This window comes from Magallana gigas, chromosome 6 (genome assembly GCF_963853765.1).
Source record: "Magallana gigas chromosome 6, xbMagGiga1.1, whole genome shotgun sequence".
Lineage (NCBI taxonomy): Eukaryota > Metazoa > Mollusca > Bivalvia > Ostreida > Ostreidae > Magallana > Magallana gigas.
In genome coordinates this window covers 24871620-24893294 of record NC_088858.1, presented here as the reverse complement: position 1 = coordinate 24893294, position 21675 = coordinate 24871620, and the positions used below count along the sequence as shown (strand labels likewise).

The 21675-nt window shown below is 33.6% G+C and overlaps 1 protein-coding gene and 1 long non-coding RNA gene across 3 annotated transcripts; both read left to right on the top strand.

Annotated features, from left to right (window-relative positions):
- The first annotated feature begins 9279 nt into the window (after window positions 1–9279).
- LOC117688954 (uncharacterized) lies at window positions 9280–10397 on the top strand. The gene is made up of 6 exons (XR_010714564.1): window positions 9280–9391; window positions 9532–9573; window positions 9683–9733; window positions 9858–9905; window positions 10020–10184; window positions 10303–10397. It is a non-coding gene; the product is annotated as an uncharacterized lncRNA (long non-coding RNA).
- A 961-nt stretch (window positions 10398–11358) lies between these two features.
- LOC105337179 (uncharacterized) lies at window positions 11359–21651 on the top strand. Of its 2 annotated transcripts, XM_066088123.1 has the most exons (5): window positions 11359–11796; window positions 14205–14441; window positions 15260–15433; window positions 20109–20527; window positions 20969–21646. In XM_066088123.1, the coding sequence occupies exons 1-5, from the start codon at window positions 11472–11474 to the stop codon at window positions 20978–20980; spliced, it is 1167 nt and encodes a 388-aa protein (XP_065944195.1). In that variant the 5' UTR covers window positions 11359–11471; the 3' UTR covers window positions 20981–21646. The 2 variants fall into 2 exon arrangements, with proteins under 2 accessions (XP_065944195.1, XP_011440112.3); XM_011441810.4 differs by having other exon boundaries at window positions 20109–21651.
- The last annotated feature ends 24 nt before the right edge of the window (window positions 21652–21675 follow it).

Below are 21675 nucleotides of genomic sequence, written 5' to 3'. Positions count from 1 at the left end.
AAGAAATAGTTTTAAAAGAAGTAAATTAAAATTTTTGAGCAACATCGTCATCCAATATTTGTAATCCAGCGTATGAAATAACGTTCGTAGGCGTAAGAAGATTCGTAAATGGTCTTGCACTCGTAAAAATATAACACTATTGATAAGTACATGTGCTTGTGAATTTATACTTTTATAGAAAATATACGCGAATATTTTTTTTATTCATATTAAAGGAAAACAATGAGAAATTAAATTTTAAAATCAACAAAATTTGAAAGTCAAATCAAGAAGACATTTATATTGTTACAAGTACTTGTCTAAATTGTCAACAGAAAATCAAGTGACGGGGTGAATGGAAGGTAAACCTCAGCGTTGTGCCAATTTTATTTAATGTTGAGCTTTAATCGTTTATCTAACACTTCAGGGGATTAGGGCCGACTTTCTTTGAACAGTATGCAGTGCGATGTAGGTCGATGTTCATGCATTCTTGATTCATGACAGTGTGTGATTTTGTGATATTTTTTGTTCTTTATACATTCGGCTTTTTGATGAGTTTGAAGTGTACAAAATAGAAATAATAATGAGGTTTTTTTTTAACTCTGCTTAATCAGACTGTTTATAAATCTGCACAGTGCACGTATAACTTATAGAACTTGTAACTCTTGTTGATGAACATGTACCAGCTAGCTCTATGGAGTTTTGATCGAATAAAGATATTAAGTTGAGATATGCTTAAATTCTTCAGGCTTTGATGTTACTTTTTTCGGGGTGGAGGTGTACGTGATTCATTTCCAAAATCAATTTAAGAATGTTTATTATTTTATTTATGGTTTTTATGGAAATATAATTGTATCAAAATTAGCATACGATATTTAAATTTCATCTCAATTTTATTTCTTTTTTTATTCTTTTATACGCAAATACTAGTTCACGCGCTGATCTCTTTTTTAAGAGTGCTATAATATTACCTTAAAAATAGCATGTAAATACGATACAATTCATTACCTGATTTAATCATTTATTTAAAAAAATTACCAAGAGGATATATATTCTACATGTAGATTTAGCATACTTCTGTATGCATTTTTGATCATCAAATCCAAATCAGGTTAATGCAAATCTTACAATTATATACTGGATTGATAACTTCCTGAAATTTGAACATTTTTCTGTTATAATTATGAAAGGCATTAAAATTAACTCTGAAACTAGGCGTCTCGTATATATAGAACGGTTGTTTTGCTCTTCAGATTTATAACACTTCAAAATACGAACGATAATTCACGTTCAGTAAACGTAGAAGAATACAATTTGAGGGACTTATCTGCCCTTTGTTCTTGAAAAACTTAACATGGTTAATCAGCTCACGAGCGGTAACCATACATAACAGAGAGCGAGCTGAAATGTCTAATTTTAATTAGATTGCCTGCAATGTATATCTGGTTTTGTTGGATGTAAAATGATATTTTGTTTATTGTGTCCGAAAATATTGATCTATCAATGTACTTTATCATTTAAGTGTCGACATCATTTTTTTTTTGGGGGGGGGGGGGGGGTTGCCTCGCCTTCTATGGACTTAACCGACCCCGCAAATTACTGTTAACAGTCAGTAACAAAACTAATAAATAATAATGTATCATTAAGTGTGTCGCTCATATCAATAACTTATATATGTGTATTTTTGTTCATTAATTTACCAGTTCCATAAACATGTAAATAATAATCTGCTGTCCTTTATAGATTAAACAACACCTGTTGTCCTTTAACCAGCCCACATACATGTGCAGGTGTGCGCGCATGAGAATGTTTTTTTTTCAGCTGCGTTACTCCCATACAGTTGTGTTTTTATTTCAGTTTTTAAAAAATAGAATGAGAAAGCAATTAAAAGTTTTTCGGACAAATATGTACAAAAATGATAAAAAAAAAAACCCCAGGTTTCATATTTTAAGCATTGTTACAGTATCATATAAAAAGCAAAGTGTTATAATTAATTCCGAATATCATCTAGTATACCGGTATATAATTGTATTTTCCCGCGTTTCGGTAGTAATAGCGGGAAAATGTTGTATTTGCGAACGATGCATTATTATGGAAGGGTCCATTAGTAGCCAATAGAATTGGAAAGTAGAACAGGTTTTAGACAAGTGTTAACCAGGTATTCACTTCTAGCCACCACGCGTCAGGAGTTAATAACAATTTTATTTCTTATAGTATCTTTATGTAAAATATATATATATATATATATACCATATATGTTGTGAGGTCTGTTCACAGCCTCCCTGCATCCAGCGGTACCTGACAACAGACACAGGTTTTCTAGAGTTTTTATATTGCGATTTTTATCGTTATATCTCTAGTTTTTTCCTGGCCGGCCCTGATGCATTGTGTAAAGGGGGATATTTTTTATGACTGATATTTATTTTTGATGTATATCGGTACACTAGTAGTTTTCAAATATTTATATAATATGCTAGTTCATCGTGATGTTTTTCTGCAAGTTTGTCTATATATATATGATAATATTTAATAAATCAAAGGCGTCCAGCAACCACGGCTGGCTGTCAGGCATTCTGATGTTTGTGTTTGTTTTTTAATGTAAGTAGTAAAGTTAATACAAAACGCATATAGATGTACAATTGCAAAATGTTTTGTCGTGTTATCTATGCTTTAATACAGGAAGCAGTGTTGCTAGGGATACATGCTATAGAGTTTATCACAAATTGATGGAAGCTGATGGGTACTACAGTTGAAGCTGTGTATAACTTTTGATCGGGAGGGGAGGCGTTTAAATCTGCATAATTTCACCTGTATTGTTTTCTCCCCCAAAGTAAAAGAGTTGGGACGCAAACTCAAATACAATGTATGTATCGGCAGTGCAGGTACGGTAGAACGGCTGCTGCTATTCTATAGTATCCTGATGGTGAGTACGTATAATGGGACAACAACAAATGCTACAACCTATGGGGGAAAGACTAAAACCTTGGAATGCCAATCAGTCGTTTGTATAATGTACGTAATGTGGTTTCATCAATATTACAGTTGAATACCAATTTTTGGGGATTGTTAAGTTGATCGCCGAAATTAAATGTTCATTGAAGTGCAATTTTTACTAACATTTGGTATTGATAGGCCACAAATTTGCGTATCCTTAAAACTGTGATTTTCATTGAATCCACCAAAATTGAAACCCACGAATATTAATGAAACCACAGTAACTGGCCTATTATATTAACTCATTTTCTTTTACAAGTGTCTTAACCTTCGAGTGTATATAAGCAGTAGGCTTGTGTCACAGTGATCAGACAGGTTAGCTACTGAAAGACTAGTGCATATAGTATAATGTAGGTGGGCATTGTAGGCCCTGCAGACATCGTGTTGCCTGGATTCGAGTTCACATGTACATGTACTTAAGGAGTCAATCTAATAACTATGATTTCTACTGCCATGGGAATTGGGTACATGTAGGTGTGATTGACTAAAATTAAGGTATCACCATTTGCAATCCAAACAAATTACATTTCGGAGGGAGGGGGGGGGGGGGGGGGGGGTAGATGAAAGTATCTTTAATTTGGTGATGATGATAAAAAATTTTTATCAGAGCTTACAATTGTAATTTGATTTCATTGCTAAATAACATTTCCTTACCCTGCTATACAGCAATAGAGGCGTTTAAAAAAAATCGCCTTATATTTTCTTCATCCTCTGAAACAGTGAATTAAATGTTAATTAAAATATGAATTTCATAATCATTCCCCACAACTTTGCACTGTGTATTACTAGTATTATCATTCTAAATTTATCTCGAACTGTAATAGCAATTTAAATGATAGAATTGAATATATAGCAAAGTAATGATGTACCCCAAGACGTTTTGGTTTTGTCTCTTTTTTCGTAATTAATTTAGCACTGAAATTTAACAAATTTCCTCCATGCTCTGATCTGTTGGTCTGATTACTCTGTTTTCCCTTCTTTCTTCCTGCCAAGTTGTGGGTTAGTCATCCTCTACCTCCTAAAAAAGAAGAATTGCACGCTAGTACCCCACGCCTCATGTATAATTTTTGTATCAAGATTACGAAATATGCCTGTTGCATATATACCAAAAAAAAATAAAATTAAATCCCTCTATCTCTAAGACGGATCTGGAGGCGACGTACAGCAGCAACAACAGCACATGTCCATCATAACCACCTTAAATATGGTCCAGCTATTCAAAATACAAAACACAACAATGAAGGGTGCATGTATTATGCATAATTAACAGCAAAAGCAGCAAGTGACTGGTATATATCCTGACTACTTCTTTAATTTAATCTATAAATATGAGAATTTTTTATCATAAGTTTTCTCCTCTGTAAAAACATGTGACACTTTAATTTGCATCAGTTGATTAGTTGGCTAATCATTTGGAACTAAGACCAAGTCTAGTCCAATAAATTTCTTGAAAACTCTTTGTTTAACGGGCATACATGTATAATATCTATCTGTACATGTCGACTAATTGGAGAGGTTCAGCAGACCAACGGGTATGTGTACTTGTACGTATAGGTCTTATGGGCCAAGCCCGTTTTGACATTAATTTCAATGTAACCATAAATGCACCTGCAGCCAATTAGCGGTAAGCTCACCAGTAAAGAAGCGAGGATTGTTTATGCATGACGTAGCTGACAGAACTGAACGTGACGCTATCGGAAAAAGCACACCAATATAAGGATTTATATATAAAACATTTACAAGTACATGTACACGTTAACTAGTTAACAAAAAAAGTTATGTGAACTGGTACATGTACACGAAGTTCTAACTTGTAACCTATAGCATAGGAGCCAAGCCCGTTTTGACATTAAATTCAATGTAATATTTATTCGCAAAATATAAAACTTTTATATGACAACTGCGACATTCTCCCCTGCTTAGGAAAATGGCTCCTGGCAGTTTACACAAAATGTATAAACACAAAAATTAAACAAGACCTTATTAAAACACATCTATGACATTCTCCCCTGCAAAATTCAAACATAGTACACCTCTGATGTTACTTGATGAGAGACCCAGTCTCCATACCCTGTCTGGGGGTTTTATCTGTCTCCGTGGTAACACAAGTACTATCAAATGATACATTACTATTCAAGGATGATGGAGTACAAGTATCAGCTGGGATGTATAAATTACTTTTCTCATAATTATTGGCTCTACCATGTATAAAACTGGGAGTTGAGTTCTGAACAGTGTCATGACCTACCCTACATGCATATTACATTTTGATATCGCAAAATATTTAATCCTGGTATAAAATATAATGCAATTTTTCTGAACTCGGGTTCAATATTTATGTCTTGTACTAATAAACAATTTTTCATGAACTCATTGACAACTAAAAATGTTAATTAGTAAAAGACACTTACAATATTTTGAACCACCCCCTCCAAAAACAAATAGATATGAGAGGGTGCCTTTTTTTTGGCCTCGGGATTCTATATTTTATTTGGGGGGGGGGGCAATGTTACGCAGTATACTGTATATATATAATATTGTTTTGCCTCGGACTAGAATGTCGCGACGTCATTGGATGAAACGCGTCACGTGGCTGCCTTACAAATTTCTTTAAAAGGCAAGCGTCAAAATTTATAGCGCAACATGGCGGACGTAACGTTATTTGAACTGATTTTCGACACAAACGTTTGTTTACATATCAAACTTTAGGTCCTCGACAAAACAAAACACTTATTAGGTTTGTTACTGACTGTTTAAAGAAATTTGTGGGGTCGGTAAAGTCCATAGAAGGCTCGGCTCCGCCTCGCCTCCGCCTCGCCTTCTATGGACTTTACCGACCCCACAAATTTCTTTAAACAGTCAGTAACAAACCTAATTAGTAATATTGGTGCCTCGGACTAGAATGTCTCGACGTCATTGGATGAATCGCGTCACGTGATTGTCTTATAAATTTCTTTACACTGCGGGCGTCAAAATTTATGGCGGACGTAACGTTATTTGAGTAGTCTCGTTCAACCAGACGCTCGGCTGTCTCCGTAAATCTCCGACGAGCAGAGATTTACGGAGACAGCCGAGCGTCTGGTTGAACGAGACTATATTTGAGCTGATTTTTTACTCAAACGTTCAACCATACCTTGAATTTTTAAGCCCCAAAATATTTTAGAGTGACCCCCCTTTGCCCGTGACGTAATGAAACGATTCTATATACAATGGCATTCAGGTTTGCTCAGACGACTGACGAGAAAGGTACAAAATTAGATTATAAGCCTATGAATTTACTTGTTATGTATCTTATATTTTGTTGTTTACATATCAAACTTTAGGTCCTCGACAAAACAAAACACTTTTTGATTTGTTACTGACTGTTTACAAACAATTTGTTGAGTCGGTAAAGTCCATAGAAGGCGAAGCGGAGCTGCGCCTTCTATGGACTTTACCGACCTCACTTTCTGTAAACAGTCAGTAACAAACCTAATAAGTATAATATACCGGTATGACTGCGGTATTACACCGACATAGTTCACACGTTTTTGTCAATGTCTCAAAAAGGACTTACTTCATTTATCTCCATTCCTGAAACACGAATGTACACTCGTTAAACAATAATAGGATTCTAAGAAAAAAGATCAAGCTGATGCAATCCCCCCCCCCCCACCCCCCAAAATAAAAAACTTCACATCGACTTTGATCAAGTGATGACCACTCAAAAAATGAATCTGATAAAAAAAAGAGCCAGAAACTAATTCTCCTGGAAGAGAGCTGTTGGGGGACATAGAGGGCAGACTTCAGGAAGACATCGTAAGTGCCGACCACAACAGTCATTTATTTAACTGTCTTAAAGATATTTTAATCAATTGAATTCTTTCGTTGTCTTTCTTTCATATATATATATTTTTAATTTTTTTTTAATACTGAAGTTTACTCCTATAAAAAAAAAGGCGATCAACACAGATCGATTCTCTGTTAGACATCAGCAAAGCAGACGTCATTCACCGTGACAAAAAGGGTAAATTAATTTCTAACAAAAAAGGCTAAGAAACTTCAAGACTTTCATAAATTTTATTCATTTAACGTCAAAAATCAGGAAAGAGATGAAATAACAGATCACAGTTATTCAAAACACCTAGATAAATTAGAACAAAAACAAAAAAAACAAAGAGGGAATTCATGAGGACTTTGTGGTGGCCAACTCGGAAACAGAAATAAAACGACAATAATGAATGCACATTGGGCCGCCGTGTCGTTGAAATTCAACATATGGCTGACTGAATGGTATGTCAACAGTGTGGAACATTGCTTCATATCCGGGACATAATTTCCGAAAAACTTTATGGATTGGCAAGCGTGTTTACGCTATTGTGCCGTTCTTGCAACACCACCAGAAAAATTTCAAGTGGAAAGAGAGATGGCTGTGGAGGATTCGAGATCAACTACAAAGTTACGATAGGTATGTCAATCAAGTACAAAAAAGGGTGCTTACCCTAAAGGTCACAAAGCACACGATAAACGTATATTTATAACTTACCCTCTCAAGACTAACCCTCTCTAATTATCTCATAATATATATTTTCCGTAATCTGTAGTAGGGGTTAGCCTACAGATTATTTTGTCCTTGGGCACATCCATTCCAGGTCCGTTTGACGGTTATGAGTACTCAAAAAAACCCACACTGAATTAGAGTATTGCCACTTTTCTTACATATTTTCCGCCAAGTCGATTCTCCATATGACCCACTCAGAATAATGAAAATATTAAAGCTTTTAAAATTAAAATTGATGATAACGGTAATTTATGTATAAACATACGCTTATATACTGAGGTTTTTCTTAGATTTATCTATGACACTGTGCCGGATAATTATGCCAGTGCCAAGGTGGCATTGTTCTGTATGTATTTTTGCAAAAAATATACATGTACATATTGCAATGAATATTTTCGTTAATTTAACAGTTCACATCACATTACAAAACGATTTAAATTATTTTCTTGTTTTATTTCTTTAATAGAGAAAAAACCCCGGATAAGCTCTCAGAGTTCAAGTTGAAACTTAGAGTCCATCAATAACTGGTATGTATGTTTTGTGCTATGTTTTTACCAGTTAACCCAACATATCAGAAATTTTTTTTTGGCTCTTATCATTGTTCATGTTTTGTTAACATTCTCGTAAATGAATTGATACTAAATACAAAGCCACCGTTCATCTTTTTACTATGTTCCAAAAATACGTTTAAAATGCTTATATTTATAAAAACTGTTTACTATTTTTCAATGTTAAGGAGAACCTTCGCAATGAAGTGCTTTCCGACAACCTATACAGAACAGAGCAAAAGGTGGAGAGACAACAAGAGGTATTATTTATTATTATTTATTGAGATGTTGATTGTGAAGGTTATATTAAAAGAAAATGAATGTTTTTTTTGTTGGATGAAATATCATATTTGACATGCAAATCAATTGCCTTGTCCTGTAATGATGCCTAAATACGGGACCTCTCATTATATTACAGGAGCCGGTGACCAACGAAAGTCGCCGGACCATGATCATGGCAAAGATTGATGAAGCAGATCTACTGGTAAATTTATCAATGATTGATTTAGTTCAAAGTATAACATAAGTATGCACGCACGAAAGTGATTTTTTTTCATCTTGTCTAATCCTATAATTGATTAAAATTTGTTACAGAAAAGAATTCTTCCAAGTTACAGAAGTTCTGTACTGGCTGTTAAATGGATGGTATGTTTTAACTATTTGATTTGTTGATTTAATTATTGATTGAGTATTTAGATGATTGATTTTATTCTTAGAAAATTATCATCGAGTACCATCAGAAAATGGAAAGTTTCCATAAAGAACTATCGGTAAGTTCAGAATTGCCATGTCATGATACCACAGGCACGTAGCATCAGGGGGGGCCAGCCCCCCCCCCCCCCACTTTTTCTCGCAGCAACAATTTTTTTTTTTAATTTACATATAAAAAATTGAATTATAATGGAGTTGCCCCCCCCCCCACTTTTTTGGGAGTATGCAAAAATTGATATGAAAAATGAAAATAGGAAATGAGGAGTGAAATTGAAGTTATATACTACGCAAGTCCTTTTTTTGCTTGTCAATATTTTTTGGATGAGGCTGGCCCCCCCACTTTCAAAAACGATGCTACGTGCCTGTACCATACAAGAGGAACTGCTCGATCGTGAGTCAGAAAGCTTATTTAGCATAACGTTATATGTAAATACATGCATACAATGAAAGCTGTATAAAATGATTGCTGAAAATTGCTAGCATCAAATTGGTTTTGTGATTTGTATAGTTGAATTATTCATTTTCAAGTCTTATTTTGTTTGTTTTTTTATTCAGAAAAAAAGTAAAGGAAAGAGAATTTCCACGCAATTCTATCGCGGATTCCTTCAGGAAATTAGAGGTATTTATTATGTGTACATTTCTCCCTAAATGTTTCACGCTTACACATTCGAATCGCAATTAAGACTCTAAGTTGTCATTAAAAATTTAAAATTGGGAAATCATTAATAATTGCAAGTTTCTATTATTAATTTTTTGCAGAACGTTAGTCATAGCAAATGGAAGGTCACATTAAATGCCTGGGTTAGTATCTTACTTACATTAAGTAATATATGTACATGTTTATATAATTACATTGTAACATGTATATCTTCATTTTAAGAAATAAAGAAATGACGCTAATTATTTTCAGAGCCAAGTAAAAAGAAATCGGATTTTGTTCTCCATACTTGTTGACCAAGTGGTAAGAAATAAAAAAGGAACAGAATCATCCAATTAAAGACAATATCTGAACTTCGTAACTGACATATATCTTGTTTAAGAGTTCTGTACTTGTATTGATATTCTGATACATTACTTTTTTTTAGAGAAAAATAATAATTAGGAGATGTTCACAAATGGAAGGAAAAATGATGGTGAGAATTTTATTCAAAATTTATATATTACAGTGTAGTACAGTGTAAATGTCAAAATATATATTCAAAAGATTATAATTTTTGTATTTTAGTTCAATCTTCATTTACTTTTAGAAAAAACTTCAAGATCGGCAGCTGATGGCAGATCGGCAGAGATGATGGCAAGTTATCTAACTTTTTTTCAAACAGCCCAATGTTGCGGCCAGAGTAGAGAATATGGAGGAAGAGGAGCCTACTATTAGCTTAACCTACGGAGACAAATCCGAAACCAAACAGAAGGTTAATGTGATACCAATTTAACTGAAGTTTCCTGTATGCGACATGTATTTATTATTTTTAAATGGTTATAACTTTTATTATCCTTATAACACAATCATATCTTTTGTGTTTTTGACAGAGAGAGACAAAACAGAAACTCACCCTGAAGAATCGTCCGAGGAGGTTGTTTGTGTTCCACTAAACAAAACAGAAACCTTTTTAAACACAGATACGAAAAATATCACTTTTTGTTCTTCTTGGAAAAATAAATAACCATTTTTTCCATTTACGAAAGTGTTTATCTTTTCTATAACATCATAGTTTTCATAAATGTGATTCGATCAAAACTATCGACTTTATTGAAATGCATGGGTACTCAAAGATCAATGCCCGAAAAAGGACTGACATGATGATGTAAACAATTTAGAGGACGTCACTTGACCTCAACCTCTGACCTCGAATTTTAGTTCTAGATGTTAATTGGGCTCGATGATTTTGGCCATTTTTAGTCTTTATTGACCTCCTTTAGAAGAAAACTCTATATAAAAAATTAGGAAAATACCCAAATTCAATAGGTAAACTATTTGGATTATCTAGTTTATTGTTAAACAAATCATATCCTAAATTTTTAGGTATAGATCTAATGGCTCGTTAATTGTTGACCATCCAACCTTCTTATCCTATATCAAATACGTACAGTATGTACAATGTATTACATGTATATGGGTGAAGTTTCCAGAAAGAAAGAATCATAGGTTCTAGACAATTACTTTACATATGGGGTTTGCTCTGACCATAACCTTTTGGCATAAAATGATTAAATGTACTAATTTAGATTATTGATAATCAAAATTTGTACATGTTGTCATGTACAGATTTTGATTATCAATAATCTAAATTTTTCTAAAGGACAGTACAAAGCCTATAAAAATAGTCTAATTAGAAATTGTTTGTTGAAAACTCGCCAAAAACGCATGTTCTGGCCCAACTTGCAATTATACTTTACTTTTAACATGTGAAAATGCTTCTAATTGTTTTATGATAATATTACATGCATTTATCTATCGTTACTAGGGTATAATTTAACAAAATTAAACGAAATTTAAATACATCATGAGTACGAATGGCTTTTACCACGAATTGGTTGTTATCGGTTGACGAATAATGTACGAGTTAACAAAATGTCATCTTCTTTGACAACCAGAGGGCGTTGTGGCAGATTTTCCCGGTGTTTATGAAAAAGTCTATGTGAAACTAAGAAAGGCCAATTTATAGACGCAATGATCCCGGTGATGTGTGAAAAGTAGTATGGCATCGTCTTCAGTGAACGAAGAAGAGGGGACACGTCTCTCTGAAAATATTTTGAAGTTCTCAAGAGACTCCGTTCAATTTGGTTTTTTGAGACTTGGAAAATATTGTAATGCTAGTGACAGTTATTCGTTTACGAATGCAACGTGCAACGTTCGTTGTATAAAGGACGAAATAGACGGTGTTGCGTTAGTTAGAAACTTTGACGACGTGTTCAGTCGTGGAGTAGAAGTATTGAAGAAACTAAAGAGTGGGGATGGGACTGCCTTGAAACAACACGACAAAAATGCTGTTAAAATTTTGAATACCTTTCTAAAAGAAAAAGGTACGTGTGTATTGTGTTTCTAAGCAATTTAGAAATCTATATTTTTTTAGATCCAGACTGGCAATGCCTGTCCACCTTTCAAAAGCGAATATGTGTTTATTAGAACTTTATATCTAATCACAGCAGGATTCATTGAGACTGAAAAAATTGACTGGGGACTGCTATACTCTGTCCCGAGTTTTTGCTTCCACCACTTTTTGCTTGATATTTCAATGAGGCCTAAAAAAAAAATAGGTTTGTTTCCGCTTTCAGGCTGAAAAAAATTAGGGTCGGTCGGTCGGCTTTTTTTTTTTTTTAATCTTTTTTTTTTCCCCTCTCCATCTGTTCAATTGTGCATTTTAAACCATTTATCCATTAAACTGGGTAAGATAAAAAAAAACAAGTATTTGTTGTCATTATTTAAATGATGTGATGAACTTTTTCCCCGGCTGGTGGGAACATTTCTCGAGCTCAACTGGCACGACATGTGCTGCCATTTGTAAAAAACAAACATCTACACAACACTGATGACATGTCAATAAGTTCTATAAGCGTTTTTACGACTTAAATTTGGAGTACACAATAAATTTTTAAATCGGATAAAAACGAAATTTTAACAAAAAACGGATAAAAACGGAAATTTACGAAAAAACTCGAAATTTTTTTTTGGGTCGGCGGGTTTAAGTTAGGGTCGGTCGGGAAAGCGGAAACAAACCTATTTTTTTTTTTAGGCCTGATAGTAAATACCTTTGTATTCAAACTACGTTCATCCACTAATATGAAAAATGTCCAGATTATCTGTTTTGAAACGCCCCCTCTACCGCTTCAAGTTTTAATACGTGTACAGTCCGAAATTGAAAGTCTATGGAGATTTTGCATTGCATCAGCCATTAATAAGCCAGGATGATAACGTTAAAAAATTGCGCGATGTATTTAATTTATAGGAGAGGAACTTGTAAGTTGCAAGAACTTGTTTCGAATCCTTTTGTGTTATTTACACAATAAAATATTTTCAAATCAAATCAACGACCATTGGGGCCTAATCTGATTAAAATCAGATCCTTTGATCCACTCCTGATCTATGTGAGTGGATCAATATGATCAAAAGATCTGATTTTAATCAGATTGCATTGGGCCTAGCACAATTTATTTTTAATTTGGGTTTAAACAGAGAAAATAAGGTTTTATTTTGTTGAAAGAGAATAGGTTCATTTGAAACTCACACATGTACAGTAGGACCCACCAGCCAAATCGGTACATGAGGCAAAGTTATGCTAAACGTTGTGTGCTCAATCTAGTGAATCTACATATTCATGATAATTGGGGTGGGAAATTACAGTCCACCTGACTGCCCAAGATGGTCTGTTTCTTAAACAGGCAGGGGCGAAACCTCAAAAGACAGCCCAGTCGGCAGGCTATTTTTTACAGCCAGTTCCTATTATTAAACTGACGATTTCTTTTTTTAAGTCAAATTAGGTAAGATATAGAAATTGTATTCTGTTCGCTCATTGGTCCCTATGAATGTTAAAGCCAACCAGCATCCACAATACAAATTTTGTTTGGCAATATTACAAATCATGCAAATGGAGCAATGTGCTAGGTGGTTCGCAAGTTTTTGGGATTGTCTACTCCCAAAAGTGTCCCTTGATTGACGCTAAAGACATAAACAAAACTTATGACCAAAACAAAAGGCACTGCAAGATAGTTCCCGGATGGAAAAGAAGAAAAGTAGAATTTACATGGCTGATAAGTGACGAAACACATCGGAAGCTGTATAGTAAACAATGTTGTGGTGTATTATGTATAAACCATTAGTAGTTAAAAAAGGCGCATCTGACAGAATAAATATATAAATAATTTTTTGTCACATTTATAATAATCAAACTGATGTTTTTCGTATTCCTTTTCAATATTGGATCCCATTTTTGTCCCTTTCCAATTTTTAAAATTGTTGGGGCCTGTATGTGTCATACAAATGTAAATAAGCATTACTTATAGAACGTTCATCAAAATGAACATTTTTATCAAGATTGGCAGATTTTGAGCAGGGCTGGTAATTTTTAAAAGTAGCCAGCCCTGTGGTTGACTGTTATTTTCAGTGAATTTCCAACCCTGTCATAATGACGTCTTGTTTCATATGTAAAGCAAGTTTTTGTCCTTGGATATGGCTGAAGAAAGGTACATGTATGTGATTTCAAGAAATTTTTATTTTTTCTTTCAATGCTAATCAGTATCATATATACATGTATATATATGTATGCTGATGAATTGAAATTTTTGCTACTTTATTCAACATCTGAAAAATTGATTCCTTGGTTTTGATATTTTTATTTTCCATTTATAAATGAAAGCTGGTTTCTTGTTTGAGATGATCTCTCATCAAGGTAAGTTTTATAATGTTTAATTACACGTATTTTATAATATTTTAGAATTACATGAAAAAAGCCTAAAAAAAGTTTTGGATCGGAATCAGAGAGATGGAGAGAGTTCCAGTCCAAATAGTAGCAGAGAAATGGAGATGACAGTTGCACTTGCAGAACATTTGCTAGGACAACTCTCACCAGGGCAGTTGTATGTTATTGACTCAAGTTTTAAAAGCAACGGAAAATGTAGCTGTGGTGAGGATCATTGCAAATCAAGTCCAAAGTATGGAAGCAATGGTATAGGTAAAAATATATTAAAAAATCTTATTCTTGCAGGTATCAGATATAAAATTAATCAGTCCAAAACTAGTGCAAATTTTTTGTGCACCATAAATTGCAACATGTATGGAACTGCCACTCGCAGGTCATTAATCCAAATTGTTACAGACTGAGAGCTACAGTTCTATAAATTTGTCTAATGCTGTAAATTTCTTATTTTATGCTAGTACTTAATTCTGCGATTTGCTGTTTTGTATCATATAGCGAGAACGTGAAATTGTGATCACCGATTTTTGTTATAATTTTCTGTAGTTCAAAACAGTCTGAAAAATAAATGCGAGATTTTATATATGATGTTGTGAATTAAAACTTCCTGTCACCTTATCCTTTATTTAAATTGTTATACCCCCCCCCCCCCCCCCCAAAAAAAAATGAAGTTTTTAGGGGTTATATTGGAATTAACCTGTTGGTCTACCTATCTGTCTTTTTATCTGTCCTTCTTGTCAGTTGCAATTGCCGTCCAGATTGTTTCGTACGAAACACTGGGTGTACTTTTCTGAAATTTTTTACAGAGATGTTAATTATAATTATTAGTTGTGAAACTAATTTTTAACTTAAATCAGATAATTGTAGATTTTCTCCATCTTTCTTTTAGTAAATGCTAATAATACATTGTACTTATGATATGAAATAAGAGTTACTGTTAGTGCTCAAGATTTATACCTTTGTGGCCAACGGTATTTGATTTGTAGAAGAGTTTAAAAACAAATATAATTCTATGCACAGAATATTATATCAAATGAATAAAGATGTAACTGTACTCTCAACAATGGATTTCACAGGTCATGAAGAAGTTTGGCATGGTTCTGTTGATATCATTTTGGGGTCTAATGAGGGCATCACTCCAGAGACCAGTATATCATCAACAGTTGAATTAGTTGTAACCACTGAAGATGAAGATGGATATGAATCTGATGAAGACCAATATACAACACCAATTAAGAAGATAAAAGATGGTAAGGAATAAGTTTCTGTCTATAAAGCATACGTACCATCCATCAAAATGCAATTGTATGAACAGAACTTTTTAAAAAAAAAACCACTCATTTTTAGCTCATCCAAAACCGAAGGTTCGAAAGGGTTTTTCTGATCACCTGTTGTCCCTAGCCCATCCACCTTTCTGTTAACTTTTCACACTTTTGACTTCTTCTCTGGAACCACTGGACCAAATTTAACCAAACTTAGTAAAAAAGATCAATATGGAAAAGGAAATCTTTATGGTGAAGATAAAGGGCAAAAGTCTTTTTTAAAAGAGAGATAATTCTGATATTAAAGTGTGTCTTTTTAAAAAAATCTTCGCAAGAAATGCTGTGTAAGAAATTGTGACCCCCCCCCCCCCCCGACTAATACTGGGGCCCCAAGAGGGATTCAAAGTTTAAAATAGGCATTTATATGGGAAATGTTTAATATCTTCTTTTTAAGAACTGCAATGCTTCATTTTGTGAGATTACTATGCAAGCATCTGAAGATAATGTAGACTCTAAATTGTAAAAATCATGACACCAACACTTATACTGGTGCCCCAAAGGGGTTCAAAGTTTAAAATAGAAATGTAATGGGGAAATATTTAAAATTTTCTTCTAAAGAACTGCATTGCTACAATTTGTAATATTATTATGCAAGCATACAAAGAAAGTGCAGATTCTAAATTCTTAAAACTGTGACTCAAGAACATATACTGGAGCCCAAGGCAAGAGGTATTGAAAGTTTAACATAGAAACATATACGGAAAATGTTTAAAAATCTCTCTCTCAAGAACTTCAATGCCTTAAATTATGATATTATTATTCAGTCATCCTCAATTCTTTAATTAATGATATTACTATGCAATCATCCTGAGATAGTGTAGATCCTAAATCTTAAAAAGTCTTCATCTCAAGTCTTAATCTTTGTAAGTAGGTTGAGGCAACATTGGAGGCTCAATAATCTGTAATACTTATTTTCAAAAACTTGTTATGTTATAATTTATAGTATTACAAGTACTAATATGCAAGCATTTGAAATAGATATACACATATATAAACAATTGTTTAAGATCTTCTTGAGAACTGCAATGTTTAATATATGACGTGACTTTAAAATCATCTTGTTACAAAAGAAAAATGTGCTGAATGTTTTACATAAGAATATTGGAAGAAAAAATTTGTAAATCTTTTTTGCAGGATTCATTCTACTATTTTGTCCAGATATTTGATAAACACGTATGATTCATAAAGCTGATTTTATTAGCTCACCTGGGCAGATTTCAACCAATTTTGGCACAAAGCACCACTAGAGGAAGGGGGTTCAAGTTTGTTCAAATGAAGGGCCACGTCCTCTTTAAAGGGGAGATAATTGAGAATTATTGAAAATTTGTTGGTATTTTCAAAAATCTTCTTCTCAAAAACTATTCGGCCTGAAAAGCTTAAACTTGTGTGGAAGCATCCTCAGGTAGTGTAGATTCAAGTTTGTTCAAATCATGGTCCCTGCGGGTAGGGCGGGCCACAATAGTGGGATCAAGATTTACATAGGAATATATAGAGAAAATCTTTAAAAATCTTCTTCTCAAAAACTATGAGGCCAGAAAAGCTCAAATTAAAATAGATGCATCCTCAAAAAGTGTAGATTCAAGTTTGTTATATCATGGTCCTTGTGGGTAGGTTGGGGCCACAATTGGGGAATCAAGTTTTACATACGAATATATAAAGAAAGTCTTTAAAAATCTTCTTCTCAAAAACTATTAGGCCAGAAAAGCTTAAATTAAAGTGGAAGCATCCTCGGGTAGTGTAGATTCAAGTTTGTTCAAAACATAGTCCCTGGTGGTATGGTGGGGCCACTATGGGGGAATGGATTTTTATACAGGAATATATAGAGAAAATCTTTAAAAATCTTCTTCTCAAAAACTATTAGGCCAGGAAAGCTCAAATTAAAATGGAAGCATCCTCAGGTAGTTTAGATTCAAGTTTGTTCAAATCATGGTCCCTGTGGTATGGTGGGGCCATAATTGGGGGATCAAGTTTTACATAGGAATAAAAAGAGAAAATCTTTAAAAATCTTCTTCTCAAAAACTATTAGGTCAGAAAAGCTTAAATTAAAGTGGAAGCATCCTCAGGTAGTGTAGATTCAAGTTTGTTCAAATCATAGTCCATGGTGGTATGGTGGGGCCACAATGGGGCAATGGATTTTTACATAGGAATATATAGAGAAAATCTTTAAAAATCTTCTTCTCAAAAACTATTAGGCCAGAAAAGCTTAAATTAAAGTGGAAGCATCCTCAGGTAGTGTAGATTCAAGTTTGTTCAAATCATATTCCCTCGTGGTATGGTGGGGCCACAATGGGGGAATGGATTTTTACATAGGAATATATAGAGAAAATCTTTAAAAATCTTCTCCTCAAAAACAATTAGGCCAGAAAAACTCAAATTAAAATGGAAGCATCCTCAGGTAGTGTAGATTCAAGTTTGTTCTAATCATGGTCCCCGGGGGTAGAGTAGGGCCACAATTGGGGGATCAAGTTTTACATAGGAATATATAGAGAAAATCTTTAAAAATATTCTGGGAAAAGTTTCAGTCCAAAACTCAGTACTTGGTCTGAAAGCACAGGTTATGCAGATGTTTGATGAAACCATGATTCCCTAGAGAAAAGTGGGGCCACGAAATGGGGGGAGGGGTATATAGGAATAGAGAAAAATCTTCTTACAGGTACAACAACAAAAGGGGCTTGGTATTTACCAAGAAAAAAAAAGAGGTGGATAAAATTGGCAGATTTTCAAATTTTTTTTTGCAAGATGTACTGTACTTAGTTGTCAAGATATTTTGATACTGTAATGCTAATTTGATCAGAATTAAAGCAATTGTTGCTCAGGTGGGTGATGTGGCCCCTGGGCCTCTTGTTAAAGCTATTTGTTGCTCAGGTGAGCAGTGTGGCCCATGGGCCTCTTATTTTCTCAAACACTTCACTCAAAAGAAGTGAGATTTGGTAAATGTAAAAAGCTTGTTAATATGTTTTAATGACCAACAAGACATTTTATACTCCATGTAACAAGTTGCAGGGGTAAAATGCTTTTGACTTCTCCATCAACTCTAAAGTACATGCAGGTCAGTCTGAAAATTTTTAGTTTTTTTTTATGTAAAAAATCCAAAAGTCAGATTTCACTATTGGTTTATGCACAATATACAATAATATACATCAAATAACTTGCTTCAGATATGGAACCTGATCCCAATTATCCATTATCCAAGTGCAAAGCAAAAAAAACCCAAAAAACATACACCTCAGACTTTCTTCGTTGATGTTAATAAAATATCGGTAAATAACATAGAGCTACACTGTAGCTTATGGTGCAAAGCTTGATCTTGATTACGATGAAATATGGTCACAATGAACAGTAAGGAGGCTGGGTGGTCAACAATTTAACGATCATATCTTCTTTAAATTTTTATGTGCAATTTTTGAAGCTACAGTGTATAGGTATTAACTATCATTCAATAGTAAAGAAAAAAATGATGCACATGTACAATTGTATTTAAGCTTTGCAATTTGAATATTTTCCTACATGTATAACTTTTTATAGAACTCTTCTTTTAAAGGAGATTATGATAGTATAAAAATGGTCACGGCCATCTAGCCCTCTTAATTTTAATTTCAAAAAAGAAAACACAACTCAGACTTTCTTGGGGATATTGCTGTGAATGGATAACATAGAATTACAATATACATGATTGTATGTAGCATTGAATGCAGACCTTGATCTTTTTTCTTTCTTTCCTTCTTTTTTTGTTGTTGATATTTTCAGTCTTTATATATATAACTAAACTTCCTTAGGCCATTAAAAATTAATCACTTGGTTCTCTGGCCAATATTTTTAAAAACAGATGCAGTCAGGCGGTGGCTTATTTTTCTTTTTATATCTCATGCAAAAAGAATGCAGGATTTTTTTTTCTTTTATTTCAACAAGATGCGATTCTTATGAAAATCCTGAAAAAGCAATATGTTAAAGCAAATAAATGTGTCAGTTTTGCATGTAGATTTATTAGCTCAAACTTAATGAAATAAAAAAAATTATCATGTTCTTCAGGAAACACCACAGCTATGAGTCTTGAGAGAGCCCTATAATTCAGCATAATGAGATATTAAGTATAGTACAAGCTGCAGAAACTCTCCTCCTACATGTATCTGAAGTTAAGAAATGTCCTTCCTCTTATCTAAACTAAAGTCATCGGTGTTGCGATAATAACTTGAACACAGCGTCTTGTAACTAGATTTGGCGGCCATTTGTAATACATGTACACTGTCATTGAGTCTGGATCATCACAATGTTTGCAATAATGTTCTTTATTAAAGTCAAGCGTTTTACTAACTTGAGTATCTAGAATGCGGTCCTAAATCTGGTACCAAATTTTCAGAATTCTTAAGTGCATTGTAGAGAAATTTTATTCATTTACTGATAAAAAAAAAGCAATGCACAATTGAATCAGATGTGAGCAAGCCTTTAAACCATGGAATTAATTTTTCATGGCCTTTGATCATTGACGTGGCCATTATTATATGATGCATCATACAATACTGATATTTATGTTAGGACAATGAGGTACTTGATCACTCATGAATATGAAATGTAATCAGAGTTTAGTTTTTGATATTTTTTGTAGACACCCATTTGGAAGATTCTGATGTATCACCTGGCGGAAGAATGAAGCAGACAGCTATAAGAGCGGTGAACCAATCTGTGGCAGAAACAATTGTCTTTGCAATGATTCAAGAAGCGTGTTATCCAAATTTTCAGAATCACTTAATACCCAATATTGTGATTGACTCTCAAAGTGGCCATTTTAGAATTTTGATGTATGACGCAAAAAATGATGTTTTTCTCTGTAGTGTTCTGGTGCCAATCTTTAATGGCAGCCATCTGCACATGACATCTGTGATCATTCTTTGGATGGTCCTCCATTATAGGATATTTTGTTCAGGAATTCAGGATGACCCAAATAAGCTTAGGCAAGTTAAATGCCAATTCAAAGAAAAGGTTGCAGAAAAATGGGAGATCTATTCAAGGTCATTGAAGTTCTGTGTGAGTAGATTTCCACCAGTGAAAAAAGATTCAGATTTCTTTCCTACAAATGAGATGTTATATTTTGGCTATAAGTTTTAAGCACTATTAGTCACTTGAAGCTATTATTTTGTTTATTTTTAAAGGCAAAGCAATGCTATGCAGAACAAATAAAGTTTTTGGTTATCAACTAATTAGGGTATGCTGCAAGATTACAAGATGTTTCATTGCACTTTGGCATACTTATGATTTCAAGTCTTTAACTTTGCAAAAATGAACCTCATTACTCCACATAAGCAAATTTAGGTTTAATTAAAAATCAAAATAGAAATAAAGGAAGACACTAAAATGGAATATAATCAATTTTGTGTTTTAAACTTACAATGAAGTGCCTGCATGTTGCTAAATGTCAGCCTGTATTGTTTAAAGAACTTACAATGAAAAATTAACAAATCAATATAGGGGCAGTCCTAAGGGTTTGGGTCAGGTTCAAAATGGTCATTACCAAAAGAACAGCAAAGACAGCAGGTGGAAACAGTTCTTTCAAAGGACTCATTGTGGAAGAGAGCTATGAATGTATTTAAAGTTTTCTATGCATTATGAAATAAACTGTTTCAATTTTGACAATAAATGTTGTCTGTGGGACATTTTATACTTCTTAAAATGGAGATAAATGGAGAGAGGAAGAAATCACAATGTCCATCTGTCTTGCGTTGGTCCACATGCATATATTTGAGGACATCTTTGTGAATTTGTTTTATTCATTGCATGAAGAGATCATATCTGAACAGTTATAACGAATTTAAACTAAAATTTATGCATATATTGTACTGCATGGCATTGAATTTTCAGACTATTTTGGCCAAAGGCTCATTAAGTGAGCTTTTCTGAATTTTTCAAAAGTATTAAAACTTATGCATGGAATAATGGGATAAATGTTCTATGTCGGAATAAATGGGGAATTAGTTTAAGAGTGAAACCTTTTACAGAGCACAATGGGTCTTGTGTTTCAAAACCAGTGATCTATTCTGACCAAAAATTACACAAAGCAACTTTGAAAAAGAGATTCAAATTTTTTCTTACATTTTTGGCCAGAAATTAGTCCTGACTTTTACCACACTCCATTTGTAACTAGTAACATTGGTTACAATGCTAAATGTAAAAGTTTA

What these genes read in the sequence shown, in the direction of transcription:
- LOC105337179 (XM_011441810.4), top strand. Translation starts at nt 11,472, where the DNA reads ATGGCATCGTCTTCAGTGAACGAAGAAGAGGGGACACGTCTCTCTGAA. An exon ending in TACCTTTCTAAAAGAAAAAG is followed by an intron (nt 11,797 to 14,204) that starts GTACGTGTGTAT and finishes ATAATATTTTAG; the next exon opens with AATTACATGAAAAAAGCCTA. An exon ending in AATTAAGAAGATAAAAGATG is followed by an intron (nt 15,434 to 20,108) that starts GTAAGGAATAAG and finishes TATTTTTTGTAG; the next exon opens with ACACCCATTTGGAAGATTCT.